Genomic DNA, 25,103 nt, shown 5'->3' with positions numbered 1-25,103 from the left:
GGGGGGGGGGGGGGGGGGGGGTAGGGGGTGAGCTTAGATTCTCACTTTTGGTGAGGAAAAAAAAGTTGAGAGATCTATCTTTTGGAGTGTCAGCCCTGAGAGGATATTGCAGAGGATGGAGGAGGTAAAACTTTTCTACTTCCATTTCAGTTGTATCAGAGATAGGCCATTTACAACTGTGTTTTCTCAAATCTTATCGTTTCCACTATTACACATGATATATGAGGTAATATTTGTTAACTTATGTAATGCTTTACGACATATTTGCAGTTCCGCTCACTGTCGGACCAAATATATCGCAGTACTGAGCATCACAAATTTGTGAGGGAACAAGTTGTTAAACAGGTATTTCTCAAAAAATTTTGTTAGTTGCAACATCATTTCAATACTATAGTTGCATGTTAGCCGTAAAAAAGAAAAAAGAATAGTTGCATCTCAGCAGAAGGGCTGCATCCAGCTTCCAAAAAACAGAACTGGGGAAGTGTAGCAAAAAGGTGCCAATCAGGCCAAAATTTACATATGCATACCTATTCTAATACAAAGTTAAATTAAATCATGGTTGTGCATTGTGATCATGTCATTCAATTCACTTCTTTGTAGCTATTGGTTACTTCTAATTATTGTTTTTATCAGCTCAAGTCCCATAGGGAGTTGTATGAGGGTTATGTTCCAATGGTCTATGATGAATACTTGAAGAAAATGAGCAAGTAATGCCTGAAGCTCCTTTCAGTTTGTCTTTCTTATTTTATGATTATGCTCTTATTGGATTGGTCCTTCTAACAGGGCTGGCGAATGGGGTGATCACGTAACTTTGCAGGCTGCTGCAGATTCAGTATTGTTCTCTTCCCTATCCTTTGTGTTCTGGTGTTTTTGTGTTTCCATAATAATTTGTTGAACTGATTTATTTGGAAATTATTCTTAGCTTATATGGGATGAAACTGATAGTTACTTGTAATTAGATTGACTGGAACACCAAAATTTGGGCTACAGTGGTAGTTGTGAGATCTGTGGAAATTGATTGGTTATACGATGGGGCATTAGAAGTCAACTATTTACAAGCTAGCCTTCAGTGCCATTCTTGATTAAACAGAGGTCTGGTGCTTGCTTAGTCAGGTTACTCCTGTTTGAATAAGCCGGCTTCAGTACTTATTAGAGGATGGATCTTCTTTAGAGAAGAAAGCTCTTAATGATGTATTTGGATAGATTCCATTCTTAATGAGGTCTTCAGTGCTATTGTATGTTGTACAATATAACAGTTCTCTTTAAAACAATGAACAGTGAGAAGTAGGCATTGAAAAGTTCTTATCATTTTTAGACAATCTGTTTATTAGATCAAGTGAAGTGACTTTGTATTAAATGAGTCGACCCTGCCAGTATTTGCTCTTGATCCCAGTAGCTTTGACGGCTTAAATGTGTGTCTGAATGAGACGTTATGAAATTTTGGCATAAAGCCGCTCTCAAAATACTATAACAGGAAGAGCTTGTATTGACAAAAATATGAGCTCTTCCGATTCTTAAGTAAAACCCCTGGATTTACCGCAATTGTCAATGGCTTCTTGATTTTTTCAGAGAGGGAGATTGCCCCTGGCTTGAGTTACTTTGGGTTCCAAGTCGTTGTCCCTATTCTTGTTGATGGATTTAGGTCTTCTTGATGTAAATTCTTTCTCTGACCTCTTCTGTGTATGAACTGTAGTTTCTTGACTAAGAATTTCTGAATTCTGTTTTTGTGACCTTGTTATTCCAGGCTCTAGCTAGAAAAAATAAAACTCAGAAAGATCTGAAATTGGATATATCGTGGGCAAACAAAACATTATAAATTCAAAAGAACTGAGAAATGTAACCTGATAAAATCTGTTATTAGGAATTTCAGGAAGCATGTTGAGGAATCTGAAAGTAGATTTGCTTATGATATCATTCCTTTGCTTTGTTATTATTGGTTCATTTATGAGTGGAGCACAAAACCTACAACAATTATATAGAAGACAAACATAAGCCTAGAACTGTGTTCTGTGTCAGGAAACATTCTTTGTTGACTTCCATCAACCAGAAGAAATTTGGGCTGATTTTGTTTTTTCGCAAACAAGTACAAGGAGAATTTAATTTAGGGCTCTTCGTAATGATTGCTGGATGAAATTAGTTATTCACATTGTGGCCCTTTAGTCGTCACCCATGCAACAAATGCCAAAACTGATAGTGATAACGTGTTATTTTGCCCCCAAGGCCTAGCGCGAGTGGCAAAAGATGGAGGATTTGTGGCTTAGATTGCAGGTTCAAGCTCCACACCATGCAAAACAAAGCCGGGTATTTAAGTGGATAAGGGTAGAGGGGCAGGCCCATTATCCCCAAAAATTAGAAGGCTGTAATTGGTCCAAAGGGCGGGTCACATACGGATTTCTCAATTATCAAAAACAAAAAAAACATGTTTTTTTATAGAACTAGAAATCAGTAGCAAGAAGAACAACCCTCTAAAGCAGGAACTTTTTATAGATTTTAATACAGGGTTTCAAAAGGTTTAAGACTTGCTTACTTTAGAATCAATATCTTGTTCTGTAATGATTCTAAAATGTAAATCATCTTATTCCTTGTTTCCAAAATTTGGTGTTTCTAGCCTCTGTGTGTAAAAGATTTAGTTACCTGATTAAGTGTGTGACTATCTCATCGCTGTTATAGGGATATTACTTTTATTTGCTTAGTTGTATTCATCTAAAATGTTAAGTTGTTAGTCATAGTACACTTTTATTCACTTAATTGTATTCTCAACATGTTCCTTCCCATGTGGGCCATTCTTTTTCATGGGTCAAGCTTGTGGAAATTCTTTTTAGGCTTAATACATACATTCTCCTGAGGTTGTCCCCTTATTTCTGTTACGCACCCCTTGACCACATGAATTACCCTAGACACCAAAATTTGTTTAAAGTGTAGCTTTTACACCCTTTTGTGTTTAACCACTTCAGAAAACAGGGTTTATTTTCACGCTCTAACAATGGTGTGATTTGTGTCATTAATTTTTTAAAGATAAAACACTTGCAATTACAATTACAATCATACCCCTTAGCCATTCTCCCTTCATCTTTTTCTTCGTTAGTGCAACCGCACAGCCGCAAACCACCAGAAAACCCAGAACCATCACCTTCCTATTGAAACCAAAACATAGGAACTTAAATCAATTTTAGTCCCAATTACAGATTTAAATTTAATCCAAAAAAAATAGGACTAGAACTTTCAAACTCCATCCTCCTCCTCACTTGCAACTGATTTACAAACCCAGAATTTTTCCGGCTGAGTGAAAGAGAGACCTGCATAGAAATTTAAATTTACATATTTTGGGACTTCCTTCCTACGAGCTGTTTACTGCATATGGGTAAATTGGTGATATCAAATCCCTCATATGAGATAGTAGAGCCATTCTCTGGATCTTGGCCAGAATTTTCTCCACTGACCATTTCTACCTCCTGTTACTTCACACACTTGAGTTCTTTATAGAATTGGCAAATAGGAGATGAATTATGCAGTAGAATTATGGTACCTTTCTGGTGTGAAATAACTGATGGATATAATTTTAAGGTGGAAACTTGTGATTTTTGGCTGGTAGTTATGGCAATGGTTAAGAGGAGGTGGCTCTGGTGAATAAAAAAGGTGAAAAAACTAATCGATTTTTTCCGTTAAAATAAACGAATGTCATCTAAAAAAAGATCTTTTTTTAGATTTCACTCGTCAGTTCTGTGTGTCAACACAAGTGTGACAATAGGTGGTAAGGTGTGTAATCGACACTCGTTTGAAATGTTTGGGTGTTAAAACTCAAAAGGGTAGTAGCGCTAGGTTTCCTTTATCATAAAAAAAATGTTTAGGTATAGAAGACGATTCTCGTGGTCAACAATTATGTAACAGGGATTTGGGGACAACTTCAAGGCGCAGTCTATGAATCAAGCCTTCTTTTTATAATGCTGGTGGTGAGGCTCGAACCAATCATCTCAGTCTGCTTTGATACCTTTGAAGTGTGTGACCTTATCTAAGAGCTTAATCGGTTGGAGATCACATTTTTATTTACTTAATTATATTCTCTATGTTATCTCTCTTCCAGATTTTTTGATTCACAAGCAATTCTTTCAAATTCATTTTGCATTTTGAAAGCAACGGTTATCATTTCTATTTTACTTAAAATAAATACTTAATGAAGAAAAGCACTATAACTCTAAGAGAACCATAAAAAAGTTAGACAACAAATGTTGCTATTATAATTTATAGGGACTCATTGTTCACTTTGTTCTGGAGAACGATGCATGACATGGATGTGCTCTTTTATGCTCTCCGAAACCCCAATTTTTCGCCTGAAGCAGTTGATTAAGGCTGTCATCGCTTTTTAGGATTTAATCCGCATAGATCGATTCTGATTTTTCTTCCTGAGGAATCTCAGTCCTTGATGAATGGTTTTGAGTTCCCCAGTTGGTATCCTAAAAAAGGAAAGAGACCTTTGGTTGATTCCTTTCAGTCATTTCTCCTTCAATTTTCCTTACCCGGAAGATCCTAATTTCTCTCAACTATTGACTATTATCATATGAATACAATGATGATCTACTATTCTCTCAGTTCAAAAGTGTTTTAAATTTTCAAATGTTGACTAATGATTATCTTAATGTTATTACAGTATGGTGTTAAGATGTTTGTCATTACATCATTTAAGGACACCTGCTACATTGAGATTCTTCCACAAAGTCTGAAGTCAAACAGAAGTAAGTCTTCATTTTTTTTTCATCAATGATTATTTTCTGTGTACATTTTTATATATCAAGGGAAAAAACTCAAATATTCCATCGAACTATTAGAAATGGCTCATCTACGTCATCCGTCAAAAAATTGGCTCATTTATGCCATTGCCATTACAAAACAGGCTCATTTCTGCCATTAGTTCTCAAATAGTGGTTTTGTAAAACCAACTTTGCCACATGGCCTCTTGTTAGACGTCCACGTCACCAAATCGAAATCATTAAAAAAATAACCCACCGACACTCTACTCATTTTCCTAACCCGACCCAGTGTGATACCATAGGCTCGCATCGTCATCAATAAGGGAAACTAGTGCATCGAGATCCTCACCAGGAAACTGGTACTTCATACAAATCTTTGTGTTGCAGTTGCAGGTAAAATTCACCTTTGTGGCCACACAGCAAACTTGTCGTTTCGATCAACGGTGAGGAGTTTGTGTCTCCGTAGACATAGGAGAGTTGATGGTCGTGAGGACAAAGCTGAATCTTTTCTACATAGCTACACATAAGCTTAATCTTTTGATTATCCTTTAATGCCATGAAAATTCAAGCGAAAATGAGTGTAGGTAGTTTGTTTAGATCCTTTAAATTGTTTATAATACAACATAATCATGCTGAATGACTTACCAGGTCGATTTAATTTATGAAATGGATCTATGTCATGGATGTTTTGTCAATCTCCTTTCTTTTTCCTTGAGAGGGACGAATCAATATCATCAGAGTTACTAATTTATTACATTATTAGTAGCACCTCCTTCTCTTTCTTTTCATCCTCTATATGAAAAGACTAGATGATTTGCCTTCTCAATTTATGCAGTCATTATTTTGAGCTTTTGGGCTGAAGTGCACTACAATTCAATCTATCCACAAGGAGGTAAATGAACTTTTTCTTTTCTTTTTTCTAGTTGTGTTAGAGAATTGTTATGCCCCTGTAAAAGCCATACTATTTTATTGAACAGATATTGGTATTACATTAATTTTTGTTTCAACATATCTTTTGCCTATTAGAGAAGTTTCTTCTAATTAGCGTCTGACGGAAATTTACAACTTCCTGAGAGCTCCCTAAATCTTGAACTCTACCTTCAAATCTCTTCCACATTTGCCAAGGTTTTGAAATAGAAAAAGTAGTACTGCTATTCCACATTCGTCAAGATATTGGTTTTATCTTTTGTTTGTTTGCTAATCAATGATTCTTCCCTGACACTTCATCTCATAGTGCCTAATTGGAAGTCCATAAAGACAATTAGCTCCAAATTCAGTAACCATTTAGGTTGAACTGGTATACTTCCATCTTGTTTATCTGATTAGCTGTTGCAGTAGCGGTAGGGAAATAAATTGCAGTACTCGTTACTCATTGCCAATTTATTACAGAGTATCCTGCTGGAGAAACAAAAACAAGAAAAAAATGGTGGCAGCTTGGTTGAGACACCTGCACAGCCAGCTTTCTTTAGGAACAGTGCACACCTAATTATCACAAGAATTAGGAGCTCTGTGACAACAATTTAACTCCAGATTGTACATATTTTATTCACTTCTCTGAGGTATACTACAGTTTTGCCAATTTACGGCTTTCATTCTTTGTGTATATATATATCATTTCATTTAGTTATCTCTTCCATCATTAATTTATCTATACACAATGCTGCTTTTGTGTTTTATTTTGTTTTCGCTTTCCATTTCAAAGTAAATTAAATTTGATGTTGTCCAAGGTTGTCTTCATCCTGCCTCAAGGAAAAGTTTAGGAGGTTTGGAACCTAAGTAACGCGAAAAAAGAATCAAATAGGCCAAAGTAATGAACATAATCAAATTTTAGAGTTTTTGATCAAAAACATTCTTCAACTGTTCTCCATACTTAAACTACATCCTTAAAGTATCCTTTGACTATACCTCATACTTAAACTACATCCTTAAAGTATTATTCTTACCATAAAACATCCTTTAAATATTTTAAAGTGAGCAATTTTCATCCTTTTGTTAGATATTGTCAAAAAACTAATGGATGTTATGAAAACATGAGCAGTTAACGTGACTATCAACAAAAGTTATTCTGCATAATTTCATTACTTGCTAGAAGAAGTTCTTGAAAAATATAAAAATTCTTAGACATTGTTGCTTATTGAAACTAAGAATGATTGGAAGGTGTGAGCGTACATAATTTGCTTTTTTCGTAACGGAAAGAAGCTGAAGATTAATTATTTTTGTCTTTTTCTTAACCAATTAAATCAATAGATTTTTAGGTCAATCTAATATTGAAGTGATCAAAATATTGATTATCTCTCATATTTGAGTTTCATTCTACATCATTAGAAGCAGAAGTCTCCAACAAATGTCGCTTCTAACATATTCAATTGAGAAAGAAACATATTTAAACTAATAATATTTTTAATGAAAATTACATGAAAATGAATGAAAAAATGGTCAAATTAAAAGTTTTGCATGATTCTTAATTCAATTACGAAAACGTTCACGATAATATTCTTGGCATATCTAAGAATAATAATTAGGAAGGGATGACTTAATTCTTGTGGGATATATCGGGTAGTTTTACGAGAAATTCAAGTAGAAGGAAGAAAATTACTCACTTTAAAATACTTTAAGGATGTTTTATGGTAAGAATGATATGTTAAGGATGTAGTTTAAGTTTGGGGTATAGTCTTAAAGGATGTTTTCTGCTAGAAATATTACTTTAAGGCTGTATTTTAAGTTTTGGGTATAGTTAAATGATATTTTTGACCAAGAACTCCCAAATTTTACAAAAACTTTGTGTGCTTCTCTTTAATAAATCACAACCAACACTTGTACTCAGAACATACTAGCATATATCACATGTCTACAAGCCTCAGTGTTAACTGTCCATATGACTATAACATAAAGCCAGAGACTAGAGAGCTCTGGAGGTTGTGGAGCTTACAAATAGAATGCAGAATATGACAGTCACCTACCGGAGGGGTCTATCTGAACCTGTTACATGAAATGCAGCCCATATGATGATGGGGCATTAGTACGAAAAACATGTACTAATATGTAAGACATCAATAGACATAAAAGACTAGTATTTAAATACGTTGTTGCGCATATAACCTAGGCTCAAGGGTCTTTCTAAGCATAATATACACAACTAGTGCAAATTTATGACATACTTATTTCCTATCTTCGATCATCATTAAGGGCTCAAGACTTCAATGTAATAAATGGGGCATCATCAAGGTCCCACCTATCACAGCATTTATCTTTTTATATATCGATCAAAGTAACTTATCTACATATTTTGTAAACAAACAACTCGACTTACACTCAATGAAGACTCAGTCTCGATATTAGAGTTTGTGTAACCTTTTTAGCTTACGTTGAATCTTATTCCAAAATAGGCGAGATCTTTGGTTCAATAACTCGATTAATTCTGTCTTGAGAATAACTGTAAATAAAAATTCTATTAAGTTCTTATAAGAATTTTTTCTGTCTTTTAGATCTCAACACCAATTTTAGTGAAAGTAACTCTTAATTTAACTTTAAAGATCTATACATAGCCATTTAAATATGGAAAAATCACACCATATACACATTTAAGGGACTATATTACGGGTTATAAACATGTTTTTAAGAAATACTTCCTTATAATAGTTTATTACTTATATTTAAATTTTTTTAAAAATTAATTACAATTTAATTTTAGAAATGTTTACTCTCTCTAAATTTTTATTTTATTAATCATTTATAGTTAATTAATTTAAGTATTGTTCCCTTTTTAAATATGAAATTATCAGTTACTTGTTTTTAGGGATTTAGATTGATTATACTTCCTTGTTTACCTTTACAATCCAATCACCCCATACCCAAATTACAGCCCCCTCCCACACACGCCTATCAGAATCTACACGCTACCATATCTCACCCACGCCTCACGTCATCACCCCACTACAATCTTTCCCCCCATCCCACTATCCAATACTCACAATCGTTCATCTGCTCTTTGCCACAACCCATCTTCTCTAACTCCACAATCCTCCATATCGTTACATTTCTCATTGTCATGTCGAAGAAACCCATTGAAACGCCTCGTAAGAGTCCAGATTGATTGAAGGAACTTCAACTGATGAAGTTCATATTCAAACTTTCAATATATTATAAAGAGAAAATAATTATGCAGAGAAGAGGAAAACTCCAACAAATCAAAAGGAAAAGAAGAGGAAGGAGAAAAGTGTTGAAACCCCTTTCAATTTCGATTCTGACTTTGTTAGTGAAATAAAAAAGAGAAAAAAATAAAAAAAATAAAAAACGAAAAAATTAGGAGTTGCTCAATCCTCAAAACCAACAAGAAGAAGATCAATAAAAAAGAAGGAATCAGAAATGCCAACTTTTAAAAAAGACAAAAAAGTTTTTAGGATAAGTAATATATTTAATTTATTTTTACATTAGTTAAAATTATTTGAAATATGGATAAAATGTGTATGGATCTGAGATTAATGTTTTATTGACGAATATTGTATGAATTTTGATAATCGACTATGTATTAGATTGGTATGAATTGTGTATTAATTGTTGTGTGTGTCTCTTAATTGTGTGTATATGATAAATTATTAAATTGGTATGCAAATTGTATGAATTTTTTAACAACTATGTTTTGTATGAATTTTGAATAGTATTGATATGAATTGTGTATTAACATTGTTGTGTTCGTCTCTTAATTGTGTGTATATGATAAATTATTAAATTGTTATGCAAATTGTATGAATTGTTTAACTACTATGTTTTGTATAAATTTTGAATAGTATTGATATTAATTGTGTATTAACATTGGTGTGTTTGTCTCTTAATTGTGTGTATATGATGAATTATAAATTGGTATGCAAATTGTACGAATTGTTTAACTACTATGTTTTGTATAAATTTTGAATAGTATTGATTGATATGAATTGTGTATTAACATTGGTGTGTTTGTCTCTTAATTGTGTGTATATGATGAATTATTAAATTGGTATGCAAATTGTACGAATTGTTTAACTACTATGTTTTGTATAAATTCTGAATATTATTGTTATGAATTGTGTGTATTAACATTGGTGTGCTTGTCTATTAATTGTGCGTATTTGATAAAATGTTAAATTGATAAGTAAATTGTATGAATTATTTAATTACTTTGTTGTTTATGAATTATGAATAGTATTGATATCAAATTGGGATTTTTCCTATTAAAAAGGGTTCTTTTTTAATTTATCTATTAGTGTATTAAAATTGTTAAATCATTTTTGGTGCATTTTTTATAAATTTATGAAAGTAGTTTGGTGAATGCCACAGTGCACATGAAGCTGATATAATGTTTGAATAAATTTGGTGTGATTTTTTCCCGCAAATATGGTTTAAGACATTACTAAAATTTATGTATATGCATGTGTATGAAACATGAATAATATTTGTATGAACATACTTTATATTTATTTTATATGATTTTAATTTAATGTATATGATATAATTTAATTATTAATTTTGTTCAAATGTAGTTACTGCTAAAATGAAAATTTATTAATATTTGTATGAAGTCCGCTTTAATTTAGTATTAACAATTTTATAGGCAAAGAGGATATACACACATTGGTCTTCGTGTACAAACATGAATGTTTTTGGTGATCTGTTGACTTTCCTCGAATAAGAGTGATTTCAACAATTTCTGAAAGGAACACCTTTGGTGCATTTTATGAATTACACAACATAAGATTCAATGATAACTATTGCGGCATTTTCTACTCCTTGAATCTGAAAATGTCAGAGACGACATGTTAGTTGTGAAATATAAACAGTATAGAATTATATTTTGGAATCAAGAAATTCGCAGCGATAACTGGGCTCAAATGTGGATCACCTACTGATTTTTTTTTGGACCCATCTATTTCAACTAGACTTATCCTAGAATATTTTGGAAAAATAAACAAAGTCTTTAAAATAGACTTTTTCTATAAGTTCAAATTGGATAACTTTTTTGAGGATGAAGACCACTTCAAAATCTGCATTTTGTACTTCATTGCTTCATTTTTGACTTGTTCGGAGGCCTCCAAAACAACAATCCTAAATTTGATTTGGTTGAGTCCGGTCAACATGTCAATTTTTCATAGAGCAATCAATGTTTTAAACTAACTCTTAAAGCTTGCAGTCGTAGGTTGGTTAACAATCATATGTCATTCAAATTCAGTCAACTTTATATAGCGTTGCAGGTCTGATTTTATGAATGTTGTCATCCTTTTGACAACACAGTCGCTATTCGTGCTTCAAATCACACACCGCGTATTCTTATGCGATTTTTTCCCCGAAGACTTAAAGAATACGATTTTCAGAACACATGGACACCATATCATCTTTTAGTTATTATTATTTAGTAATTGTAATTTTTTTTTTATAGATTATAATTCTCATATCTTATTTTTTTACTGCAGCATAAATTCAAAAACATAGTGTTTGCTAATAAAGAGTTAAATGACATAAATTAAAATATTTTACATCAATCTTCTAGTCACCATGAGACAGAAGATCAAGGAACATCAGAAAAGCACGGTGTTGATTTCGAAAAAAGTATCTAAAGTTGAAAAAGGAAATTGCGAAGGTATACAATAAAAAAATATTATTTACTATATATATTTTTTAATATATTACAATGGACTTATTCAATATTTTAATGTTCAATCACATGTTAGGGCAGAGTTGAAAGAACTGAAAGATAATGTTATTTTTCAATCCCTTATAAATTAATTACCATTAATTATTTTTCTGTAATATTTTAAAATTAAAAAAAGGGGTTTACATCTATTGATAAGGTTGAAAGAACATGGTTGAAATAAAAGTATATATCGATAACTCGACAAAGCTGCTAATTAAGGAGATTAGGTCTTAGGAGGTCAACCAACATCAACTATACACCAATAGATATTATATGGTATGAAAGGGTTTTACAAAGTTAAAAACTAAAACAGTTGTTGTATCATCGTATGATTTGTGTATGTGCAACTAATTATGAATTTAGACTGAAGATAGTACTATATTGTTATGAATTTTGTATGAACAAATATTATATATGATTTTCCAGTTTATCCGTTGATATAGATATTAACATTTTATGAATATTGAATTAAGTAGTCTTTATGCATGCATGCTTTTGTTGTTTTTATTAGTTGTATTATAAAATTTATAATTATCTTTTAGTATTAATAAATAATAATGTATGAAACATTTTGTTCAATTTTATATGTTGGTTCAATTTTGTTATTAAATCTGTGAGAGACAACATCAATGTATGTTTACTGTTTTTGTTTTAAAATTTGTATTAATTTTGCATTAAATTCGTATGAAATACTTTTTCACATTATTTTTATGATTGAATTTTATATTATGTCATACATTAGGATGATGTCCGTTAAAATGTTGAACAATCTGAAAAAACTGCAATAAATCAACATTCCGTTTCAATGTGTGAATACTTTCATAGTTCAAAAACTAATGGTATGAGTTTAAATCTTATTATGATATGTAATTTCACTCTTAAAATTTTTTTAATATATTTTTTTCATAAATAGATGAAGCTCAAAAGTGAATTGACAAAACAATTGGTGTTGTTTATAATGCTAACATACCTGGATAATTAAATTAAAAACCATCAACATTGGATGATTATTCTGATTTGACTATGACATAAATTGTTACACTTGATCCAGTTCTCAATGTTAATACAATTTCATATGCGCAACCAAAAAATAGAAATCCCGGCAAGTATGATGCATCTCCGTACATTCGATTGTCATAAGAAGAAAGCAGTTCAAGAAGAGTTTCTATTTTCTTTTGAATCAAACACCCGTTTAAAAGTCACAATGGTTTGAGGTTGAATCTGAGTTGATCGAAGAGTTTAACAAATGGATTTTCAAAGATGTTTCATCTAGGCGTGACAGGTATATGTGTAAATAAAACAAATTTTTTCTTTATATATCACCCAATCAATTTGTATACACTTTTTAAATATCTATTTTCACTAATTACAGGGAATCTGCTTATTCAAAGGTAAAAAAAAATTTTTTAACCTCAAACGGACTTTGGTGTTTTCAAAGTTGCAGAAAAAGATTTTTTCAGCATAATGGTTAAACCGGACAGACCTTTGGAAGACGAGATAAGTCATATCTATAAATTATTTAAATAGTTAATTTAAAATTGGTATTTCAAATTTTTGTAATTATAACTATAATTTTTGCTTACAATATGTTTTAAAATATGCATATCCATCATGCATGCATATTGAATAATTTTGGAATAACATTGGTATAAAATGTTCATGTATATTGTCTCTAAATGATTGAATGAATCTGGTACAGAAAACATACTTTTAAGAACTATATCAAAACAAGTAACCAGAATGCAATTGATATGCATTTTGTAAATATTTGAAACATTTTTAATGGTTTTTAAAATTTTGGTAATAACATGTTGATACCATTACGTATTATCTGCAAAAGAAGGTAAAATACTCCAACAATAATATCATACAGAATGATTGAATGTTGATTTATGACATGGATTAATAACATTGAGAAATAGTGGAGAGAGTCGAATTGCGACATGAGATCCATTTCTCTTGATCACGATGTTGGACAATGCATTAGAGGCTTCATATGCTTGCTAACATTCCTTGGGACCAGTATCGATAATGTCATTATTCCTGTCAACATTAGAAGAAATTCCATTGATTTTTGGTTGTATTCCGAATCAAGCTTAGATGTTTACATGTATATGATTTGATGAGGGGATGATCTGTTTACACCAACAAAGTCAATGAAGTTGTTAAACTTGCAACAATTATTCCATTATTTTTGACAAGCATGAAATTTTATCATAAAAGGCTTGATTTGTATTTTAATAATCTCCCTAAATATGTACACAAGTCTCAACCCGACCTACGTATATCAAGCATATGATGCATGTACCTCAACAAGGAGATAGTTCTAAGTATGTATTTCTATACTTTACTTATTTCATTAGAAACATTAACTTCTTTTATTTATTAAAAAGTTTTTTATTTCAAATTTTTTCAGTGATTGTGGTCTGTAGACATCTTTATTTGCTGAATACATCAGTAATAATGTGTGTTCTGTTGATATCGGTGCAAAGTACCATCGTCAAAGTATGCCACAATCCTATGACATTATGGAAAAATGAAGAATGCAGAGGGCGCGATCAGTGGTAGTTAAGTTGTTGGTACAATTTCTAGCAAATTTGGTGGACCTCGCATAGCAAAAGAACATGTTCCGGATATTACCAATTATCCTACACCAAGATCACAAACAAGAAATTTAAAATTGCTTATTGCACCTTCTTGGTTTTTTTTTAAAACTACATGTTATTTCTTTTAACTTTTGAACATTATTTTTGTGTTTAAGTATTTGATGATTTATAATATCATATGTTTTCTTCCTGTGTGACACCGTCTACGTGAATTATTGATTGATTTATATGATTTCAGGATATTAGTAATATACAAAATTCATATCATTTGGATTCACTATTTTAAAATATCAGTTGGGTTTCAAACTGTACCCTTATTGAAATAAATATGTACGATATCTTACTAATATGTGCATGAATCTATCTTCACCTTTTTTAATATTGGCTTTTGTATGAATTGTGATACAATATTGGTATACAAATAGTAGGAATTGTGTTTTTAACTTTAGTATGAAGGTCTATTAACTGTGTGTATGGTATAAATTATTAAATTTGTACAAAAATGATATGAAATTAAAAACTAGTTATGTTTTCTAAAAATATCACATTTTGCTTATTTTCTATTGTAAACATGTTATTTATAATGAAACTTGTATGAAATCTGATTAATATACAAAATTCATACCATTTGAATACTACATAGAAATTACTGATTGGGTACGGAAAAGGGCCTAAAATTGATATGTAAATGGTATGAATTGTCAAACTAGTTATTTTTTCTAAAATTATCACGTTATGCTTATTTTCTATTCTAAACATGTTATTTGGATGAAACATGTATGAAATCTGGTTAATTTGTGTATGACTCTGACTTTAAAGTTTTAATTTTATTTACAGTCGAACAACATTTGAAACCAAATTAATATTCATGATAACTTACATTAAATACTCGTGATACTAAATTTATTCCATAATTACTTTGAACATGATACGAAATGCATTTCATATTAATACAAAATAAAAATTGTCTATTTTTTCACAGGATAATTGAACATGTTTTTCTGTTGTGGCCAACTTGACGACGTCTACTGCAAGTAACTCTAGAGCTTTTGAATGCGTTGAAGTTGCGGTCTTCTTACTGTTCTCTTTAGACTGGGTGACATCAATTTAGGCTCTCAAATATAACTTGATATATCCATGTACTCTCGCACGGGATAGGTTCAACATGAATGACATATGCATCTTTAAATTTTTCAGGGTATAAAAAGTAGAGCCGAAATTTGTTTCATGCAGTCTTCTATATCTAAGAACTGCATTTCATGCCCACATGGTATCTCATTATGTTGAAATCTTCCGCAACTACACATCTTGGTGTTTAAATTTACTATTTACTTATTTTTTTTTCCTTCAACAATATCATGCATATCAATATTGGTTGTATTACCTAACACACAAAAATAATGCTGATTAAAAATCTCTTACAAAAAACAAGCCACTAAAAAGATTTCAATTATATATACATAATGTATATCAAATTAATATATACATAATGTATATCAAATTAATGTATTGTTCATGCTAGTTGATACTTTATACTAAATTATTACAATAATCATACTAATTGTGAACATGAATACATTTAATTAATAATAAATAAATGAAAAACATACCCTCATACTGCTCGACAAAACAATACTTTTATGGAGCCTAAGATCATATTTTTTTGTCAGCCCAGTTCTAATTTTTGCAGCCTCCTCATTGTGCTTATGAATCCATCTTTGAACTTTTACCCTTATAAATTCAAGAAGTGAAATCGCTGGCAGTCTCCTTGCTATCATGTTAGCATTATTCAATGATTCGTTTATGTTTAAAGTCATGGTCCATGTTCGCTTTCATTTTGAATAAGCCCTTGACCATTTGCTATAACCGATATCATACAAATAATTTCTTATTCTTGGATATCTCTGGTCTATTCTTTGCATAATCGCCTCAAACTTTTGTCTTATGTAAGCCTTTGTCATATAAAAAAAAATAGTTTTTTCAAATCTTCTGCATTCCTATGGAAGTTCTTCAATACATTACAACACAAGTGCCATATGCAAGCAAAATGTTCAAATTCAAGATGTACTTTTGTAGTTCCTTTTCATACGCTCTTGTTTCGATCTGACATAGAACAAACATTTTTCCTTACTCCATATGTTTTCCTAAACTGTTCAAAGAACTAGGTCCGCGATGCATCATTCTCAGAATCCACTATGGCATAAGCAAGTGAAAGTATATAACCTAATGTACTATTTTTAAAAAAAACATCATACAAATTGAAAACACGCCTTATATCATATTTATTATTGGGTATAAGTGTAAAAGTAATGCACTCAAAAAATACAACCTGAATCCATAGGGCTTGCGGTCAACATTGTACCACCATATGAGCCTCTTAAAGCTGCCCCATCAATCACTACAATTGGACTACAATACTCGCAACCTCTAATACATGCTTCTAATGCAATAAATGCATATAAGAATTTATCACATTCCTTCTTTTCTAATTTTGAAACCAATCTAGGATATGCTTGCTCCAATATGTATAGATAACATGAAAGTTTTTCCATTGTTACAATTAATTTTACAATTAGATATCTGAACACTATAAAACAACAAATATATCAATTGGATACAGAAATGAACAAACTAGAATACCATTTAGATTCAAATTACATACAAAATGGATATCAATTGGATATATAAAGGACACCAAATGGATGCTGGAAATTCAATATGTAAATAAATTGCATGCTAAATTGTTGCATTGGTAAAAATAAAATACAAAATTTAGATAGAAAAAATCCTGAAAGTTTGGCATATGATTCGGCTCAATCTCCACGCATCAATTTTATCGCTTTTTTTTTACCTCTCCAGTGCCGCATCTATGTCAGTGCAACATCATGCACTTTCAACATATATTCCATTGTATCTTTTAGAGTGTATATGGTAGATGAATCAATAATTTATCCATTATTAAAACAGCTACAATGTCAGTTATAACCTAACGCCTTGCATACACTCTATCTCTTAAGGGACAAGTGTGTTCTGTACTACACTTTCTGATTGTAAATAATTTTGATTTATTCAAACATGTTGATTTCATTTTTGGGTGTGTAGCAATAATTGATGGAAAATAGATTGGGAACTTGAAAAGTCCTCTTATGCTTTAATGAAAAGACATATGTCCCTCATTGGCAGTGGAAAAAAAATATGAGAGTTTAAATATAGAAACATTCTTATTAATTGTTATAAAGGGTTGGAAAGAGGGACCCCCTCGCATCATCGTCGTCGTCGCTCGGTTCGGCTTCGACTTCGATTACGACTTTGGCTTTGGCTTTAAAAAATGATCGATCAAGAGAATATTTTTTTGGACAAAATTTATTTTAATTATTTATTTAATTAAGTAATTAAATTGAATTAAATGTGCAAAATATTTTTAGTTAATTAGTTGATAACAGAAAACATTTTCAGTTTTTTAGTTGAAATTAACCAAAATGTTTCAACTTTTTAGTTGATTAACCTGATCCGAATCGGATCTGCGGGCAACCCGTTTGATTTAAAAACTTTCCCGTTTTATTTAAATTTCCCATCGTTTTTGGAAATGAATGTTCTGAAAGGTTGCAACTTTTAGGAACAGTCAGTACCATTTGAAAGGTTGCAAACTTTCATTAATGGTTGTGTAGATTCTGAAAGGGTTGCAACCTTTCAGAACCTTCTCCTATTTCCTATAAATACCATTCACTCTTCAAAAATTTTACTTACGAATTTTCTAATTTTATTCTGCATAAAAAATTTCTTCGTGTACTTTACTGTTGTTGATTGGTTCGCTGATACCAAAGTTCTCGATATCTATACGCTTGTGATTGAGATCATTTTACATTGGAGGGATATATTCCAAATCAAACCTCGGATTCTAGAGGGGAATAATTTCCTTAAGGGGACACTATGAGTTCAGTGGACTTGATCTTTTTCCTGTTAAAATTTTTCAGAGACTGGTACGTTTTTCAGATTTGAGTTTTTGTGAATTACATTTTTGTTCATATTTCTTACTGGTTTAGTTAATTTTGGTTACTTTGTGTTTCTACATAATTTATTAGAATTAGTAATTCTAATTCTTTCTAACACAGATGACAATAATCTTAAGGAAATTAGTTTATTTTTATTAATCTGTGTCTCTTGTGGAGACAAAAATCTTCATGATTTTATACTCCTTGAAGTCTACAATTATAATTTATTGCTTACTAAGACTGTACGACTTTTATTTATTATAAATGGCAAACAACGGTGTTACAGTGCCTGTTGCTGCACCAACCCGAACTGTTGTACCACAAGCAGAGAAACTGGGTAAATTCACTGGTGTGAATTTCAAAGGATGGCAACAATGGGTATTTTTCTGCCTTACCACTCTTGGTTTGCAGAAATTATTGAAGCATGGAAACATGCAGACTTCCAATGTAAAGGCTACATTTTGGGTGCTTTAGAGGATGACTTATATAATGTCTATAGTGTAATAACAACTTCAAAAGAGTTTTGGGATGCACTTGAGAAGAAATATAAGACAGAAGATGCATGCTTGAAAAAATTTTGTGGATGCAAAGTTTTTAGACTATAAAATGGTAGATAGTAAAACTGTTGGATCACAAGTGCATGAACTTCAACTTATTCTCCATGATCTGATTGCTGAAGATATGGTAGTAAATGACGTTTTTCAAATGGCTGCAATGATCGAGAAGTATCCTCTTTCGTGGAAGGACTTCAAGAATTATCTAAAGTACAAGCGTAAAGAAATGGAACTTGAAGATCTTGTGATTTGGCTCAAGATTGAGGAAGATAACAAAAACGCCAAAAAGAAGTCTTGTAAGAGTTCAACAATCATTGGAGTTAATATTGTTGAAGAAGCTTCTACCAAAGAATAAAAGAGAAAGAAGTCCATGTAACACTACGAAAATCCAAGACGTGTTTCGAGCCTAACATAAGTGTCATAAGGTCTAGAAACTGTTTTAAGGTCCATTTTAATGAATATAAGTCATTTAGGAAGTCTAGAAATTAAAATGTCCAAGAACATCCATGACGTCTGGAAAGTAGTTCAAGGAGGTACTAGCGTGCCTTAGCCTATTTTGACTAGCTTTTAGAAGTCGGAAAATGATGAAAATTGGTGAAAGAGTGTATAACATGTGTTTAAGTTGATTCATAGTCAAAACTTCCGGGTACGACTCCCCAAGGACCAACCAAAGGCCCTTGATCAGGACCCTTGCGTTTGGAGTCAAACACTGGCCAGGCAGTGTGCACCCACGAAAAGGCATCGATGGGGCGTGTGTTGATCGACGACGCTCGATGCCATCCGTCGACCAACACTTAGCCAATTAATTGAAGGGTTTTTTTTTTACACTCTCTCAAATCATAGGCGGATGTGCAGCATGGAAGGGGGAATGGTCCGTCGATTGACACACGAGGCGTCGACGGGGTCTCATGGGTGAGTGACCTATTTTTACTGCTTGTTTTTAGTTGGGTTAATTTAATTAAATAAGGGATTGATTAATTTGTTAGGGGTTTATGGAAGCCTAATTAAGTTAATTAACACCCATATAAAGACCCCAACCTCATTAGATTAATCATAATTCATAAAACAAAACTCACTTCCTTCTCTTTTCTTTCTCTCTCTATTGGAAGACACCATTGAAGATCAAGCCAGGGGAGGGTTTTGGGGGCTGTAAAGGGATGATTTCACTGTCAATTCTTCATCAAACATTAAGTTATGGGATCTAATTCACCTTTGATACCTCTTTCCTCAAAGGGTTCCTTCCAAATTGATTTCCAAAGTTGAGTTTTCAAGTGGGTTTTCATCCAATACGAAATTGATGTTATGAATTGTTTTTTTATGATTTATTTTGGATATTATGAATAGATTAACATGTAATCTAACCTTATTATGATATATCTTAATTGTTTGATATAGTTTTTAGAATATGACCTTTACCCTTAACCCGAGGTCTTGATCTTGATATGAATTAGGTTGTATTGGTTCAATTGACTTGGTTATTGGTTGAATTAATACTAGATGATGTTTTACACTAATCATGAATGAATTAGGGTGATTTTTATGTAGTCTTTTCGTGCTAGTTCTTGGGAATTGATCTAGGTTTACAAGTATTTTGTGAATTGACCTAAATATCTTGTCTTAAGCTATGATCTAGTATTGAATTGTGATGTAGTGATTCTTCTAGCCTAGTTATCATGTTGTTTATGGATTTATGATGATATATCAAAATCGGGTTGAATCGAGGGTTTGTGTTAAGACCTTAACGATCAACTATGATGGAGACTTGGTAAGTCTTATGATCCTTATCCTTTACTTCAAATTGTGGTTAATTGTGATTAAGTCAAGATGTTGTATTGGAGTATGTCTTGTATTAGGATTGATAGGGTTGCATGATGTTGGATTGAATGTCTTGATTATATTGTGAGGTGTTGGCTTAAGATGTAAATGTTTTAAAGATGGTGAATGATTTACCAATGTGCCTTATCATGATATGAGAATGTTAATGTGCTAACCTCACCTATATGAATTGTAATGAAAGGACAATACTCATGCCATTCTTATTGAGCTATGATTATGATGATGTTATACAAGGGTTAGACCCTATGGCCTACATTAAGCAGCTATGATTGTTAATAAAGACATTAAAGACATTTCAAAAAGGAACTCTAGCTTAGCATCGAGTGAACTAGAGTGAGGAGTGTCCCTTCCCACACAGGGGAGGTAGGATCACTAATGTACTCTTGAGATTGGAGACTACAATGCATGTAGCATAAAGAGGGTCCCAACTGTATCTCCTAGTTCTTGAACTATGTTGCCCTCATAGAAATACTAGATAGTAGATCCACGTAGTTGCTATGTTCATCTTTTGGTACTACCTTGGCAAGTAGTCCGCCTTATTTTGGTGTAGGGTTTCATGATACTGGATTCCACATTAGCTTATGTGGTCTATGTCGGTTAGGGCAAGATGTTCCCAAAAAGTAAAATGAATTAAAGGAATGGACTCTAACTAGGTGGACCTAAGGGGTTTGACTTAGTCTAGGTATGGGTATGAGACTCTACCTAAACATTGCACTAGTTAGCCTTGAAGGGAGTCTTAGGAGGATGTTCTTATGTATGAATATGCTTATAATGCTATATGACATGTATATGATAAACTTGCACATTGTTGATACTATATCTTGATTGATGTCATTTATGAATATGTGATGGCTTTATTGTTAAAGTATGATGATATGTACTCTTAATGATATGCTATGTGAAGTAGAATGTTAGTAATGATTCTTGTTGGGTTACTTGATTGAGTAAGGTTATGGGGCTTTGCTTGGTCATTGTACTTGTTGACTTGATAGGGGTTTATGGTTAATTTTCTTACTTTGGTTATGTTGAAATGTACTCTATTACATGCTTGCTACTATTATGACTTGATGATAGAGTTACTTGGCTATGTATTCAACTATATGCTATGCATGTTGACTTGACTAGACTTGATGTTGTTGTTCTTGTAATGTACATGCTTACGGATCAATGAACATGTTCTATTGGTTAGTATGGTCTTGTTGAATATGCATAAAGAGTTTTAATGAAAAGTGCATATTTTATGAAATGTCCCTTTTCTTAGCATGATTTCAAAGTATGTATGCATGTAGTCTCATACTTAGTACAAGTGGTGTACTAACTCCATTTCTTACTTTCCCCCAACATTTTAGGTTCCACTCATTGAAGTGCTTTGAAGACGACTTGAAGAAGGCTTGGATCTCTTATTCATCCAAGTAGGGTAAGTCCTCACTTTTTGAGGGCGATGCCACTATCTAGCTAATGGAGTTGTTATGAGATTATGACTCTTATGTTTTTTTCCTTTCTATTGAGTACTAAACATTTGGATGACCTAAATGTGGTCTTATTGAATTGATGTATGGGCTAGACCCAATTTGAAATACTCTTAGTAGAAGCTTATGAGATGAGACGACTACTATGACTATATTATATTTTAAATACTTATGTGCAATAAAAGTAGAAGACTAAGTAATCTTCCTATACGAAGGGTTTGTGTATACTCGATGTATGTGTGTGTGTGTGTGTGTGTGTGTGTGTGTGTGTAGAGGCCTATGTAAACCTCCGAGTAGATGTAATGAAAAGTTTTAAATTTTCCGCTAATTTTGACCTATGAATGTAATGATGTAAGCTAAGGGGATAGACTTAGCCTCAAAGAGGATGACGGCGCCAGTTATGTCTACGGAATATTCCCAGATGTGACAAACTTGGTATCAGAGCATGAGATTATATATTTTTGTGTCGATGTCTCTCTCAACCACATTTATGTAGGTTCATATTCATAATTGTGAAGTGCGCCATACTTATGAATAGGTATCTATATGATGCTTAGGAAACCCTCACTTTCTTTGAAATATAATATCGTGACTTTAGAGTTCTAACTCTATATGCTTTTGCATCTAATCATCTTATTGTGATTATAGGCAATGAATACTCGAAGGAATGCGGCACAGAGATTTGAAGAAAAGATTGCATATGCAGGAGTTCCTTCCCGTGGTGATCAAGTTCCTCCTCTCGAGAAAGATGTGAATGATCATCAAGCCCCGGTGAATCCTCCTCCTTTGATGGACGAGAACATAAGGGCCGCTCTCTTCCAAATGTCCCAAGCCATTACTACCCAAACACAAACTGTCACTACTTAAGCCCAAGCCTTGACGGCCCAAGCTAATTGGGAGGTTGTACCCCAAGCTCATCAATAAGTTGCTATCATGGCATCCCGTCTAAGGGACTTCAATAGGAGGAACCCTCCTACTTTTTATGGATCCAAGGTTGAAGAAGGCCCCCAAGCGTTCGTCGGTGAAATCTACAATATCATCTATGCTATGGGGTTTTCTACTAATGAGAAGGCCGAGTTATCCACCTATCAACTCAAGGATGTGGCTCAAGAATGGTATGTCCAATGGAGGGACAATAGGACTTCAAGAGGTGGACCCGTGACGTGGGAAGTGTTCAAGAAGGCTTTTCTTGATCGGTTCTTTCCTAGGGAGAAGAGAAAAGCTAAAGTAGTGCAGTTCATCAACCTTAGCCAAGGAGGTATGAGTGTTTATGAATACTCCTAGAAATTCACTGAATTGTCAACATATGCTCTTTCTTATATTTCTGATCCTAAAGAAGAAATGAGTCGTTTTGTGATTGGGGTGTCGGATTATAACACCCCATAGCCAAAACAGACAAAAAACCAGCTTTACAGAAAAAATCTGCAGGTGCAACAAACGGTGAATCGACGGACCGTAGCCTGACTCACGGTCCGTCCTGCACATGGGATCAGAAACTCCCAAAAATTTTAGCCCAGAAAAATTGGTTAAGTCTTGGACAACGGTTGGACTTACGGTCGTAGGTCAGACGACGATTCGTAGTCCGTGACCGTCGATCAAGACTCCCTAGATTATTGGGTTAAGTCTTGGACGACGGACGGACTTACGGTCCGTAGGTCAGACGATGGTCCGTAGTCAGTGACCGTCGATCAAGACTCCATTCACCCACTCTCTGACAAAAGCTACAGATGACCAGCACGGTCCATGGGTGGAAAATTTGCAGACAGTTAAGGGGAAATACAGTTTGATCAACTTAAAATAGTCATAAATCTTAGCACAAAATGAATTAGGTGTCCTATGACGTACCCTCAGATAGATAATTGAATTATCTTTCCATAGCCACCAACCTTGCTAAAATCAAACATCCGAGTAAAACGTTATGCCCATTTTAGTAAAGGCATGTCGAAAAAGCCTAGTCGACGGACCCAATGACGAGGCGTCGGTCAGACGATGGACCGTCAGTCCTGGACGTGGTATGGTCCAATAACAACTTTCTGAGGGGTCTTTTTAACCTTTCTCACTTCTTTTAAACCTTAAAGTATGTCGTTTTGACCCTAAATAATCAGATTTTAGTTAGTTTAAGCCTAGAAAAATAATTAAAACATATCTAAGTCAAATCATTAAATCAAAAATTAGAAAAATTAGAAGCAAGAAAGGAGAAAAAGCTCAAGAACCCTAGTTCAAGAACAAAGCAAGTTACCAGCAGTTCCAGCCCAGAAATCTAAGTGTTCCTTCATGAATTTCGTCACCAGGTATGTGGGATTTCACTATTGGGTTCCTTTCACCCATTGGGTCCCTAGATTTCAGTCAGATTTTTGATTCTTTTATCATGATTAAACCTAGGGTTTCGAGAACTTTGTTAGAACTTCATGAATTTACTAAATATATGTTGCAAATTAGATTATCATGTTATTACTCAAATTATTACATGAATTTCAGAACCCTAGCTTTGTATTTCTTTAGTTCTTGAATTACACATGCTAGGGCAGATATTTCAGACACTTCAGATATACATGACTTAGTTATAAATGCATAATTGCCAGATTTATTGTTGCATTCTCAGTTTGCATGTTCAGTTTCGACCTATACAGTATTTACAGAAACTCAGACATAATCAGTTAATTTACAAAATTCATTGGGAGTAGCAAAATACCGAGTTGGACTAGGGTTCAGCGTACCCAATTAGTCCCAAAACTACTAGCCAAATAGGAATGCGGCAACCAACATGCCTTTATACCTTGGGCAGTGTATATTGGGTCCTCTCGATGGCGCGTATACATCAAACTCCACATTTTAGATCATGTGCTTTTATTATCGGTTATTAGTAGTTCCCATAGATCAGTCCGACTCTCTGCATTGACCATTTAATAGTATATTCAGTATTCAGTTTTAGCATAGTATAAATTGGTCATTGCATCCAGTTAGCTCAGAATTCAGTTTATCATATCATATTATTATACTTGATTTTATGCTTGTTCTGTTATGTTTTATTTCAGCTTTACTCTATCCTACATACTCAGTACCTTTCAAGTACTGACACATACGTGCGCTACTTCTTCTCGTGATGTAGTTTCAGGTTCTCAGCATCCAGATCACGCATAGATCGATTTCCGATCTCCCGTTCAGCAAATTCAGTGGTGAGTCCTCATTCTTCGAGGACAACAATTATGAGTTTCATTTCAATCATTAGTCACTTAA

The 25,103-nt window shown here is 33.0% G+C and overlaps 1 protein-coding gene across 4 annotated transcripts in view; it reads left to right on the top strand.

The window, feature by feature from the left end:
* Positions 1-6,396, top strand: part of LOC107015689 (OTU domain-containing protein DDB_G0284757-like) — a 12,460-nt gene extending 6,064 nt beyond the window's left edge. For 2 of the 4 annotated variants that reach the window (XM_015216036.2, XM_015216035.2), the window contains exons 6-11: positions 271-345; positions 634-707; positions 784-832; positions 4,646-4,730; positions 5,581-5,637; positions 6,135-6,396. In XM_015216036.2, coding sequence (XP_015071522.1) covers positions 271-345; positions 634-707; positions 784-832; positions 4,646-4,730; positions 5,581-5,637; positions 6,135-6,187 — 393 coding nt within the window. In that variant the 3' untranslated portion in view covers positions 6,188-6,396. Of the gene's footprint in view, positions 1-270; positions 346-633; positions 708-783; positions 833-959; positions 3,626-4,645; positions 4,731-5,132; positions 5,189-5,580; positions 5,638-6,134 lie in introns of those variants that run through there. The other 2 variants (XM_015216037.2, XM_027916687.1) reach the window with 2 other exon arrangements.
* The last annotated feature ends 18,707 nt before the right edge of the window (positions 6,397-25,103 follow it).

Source organism: Solanum pennellii, chromosome 4 (genome assembly GCF_001406875.1).
Source record: "Solanum pennellii chromosome 4, SPENNV200".
In the NCBI taxonomy this organism is placed as follows: Eukaryota; Viridiplantae; Streptophyta; class Magnoliopsida; order Solanales; family Solanaceae; genus Solanum; species Solanum pennellii.
This window is presented reverse-complemented; position numbering and strand designations above follow the sequence as displayed.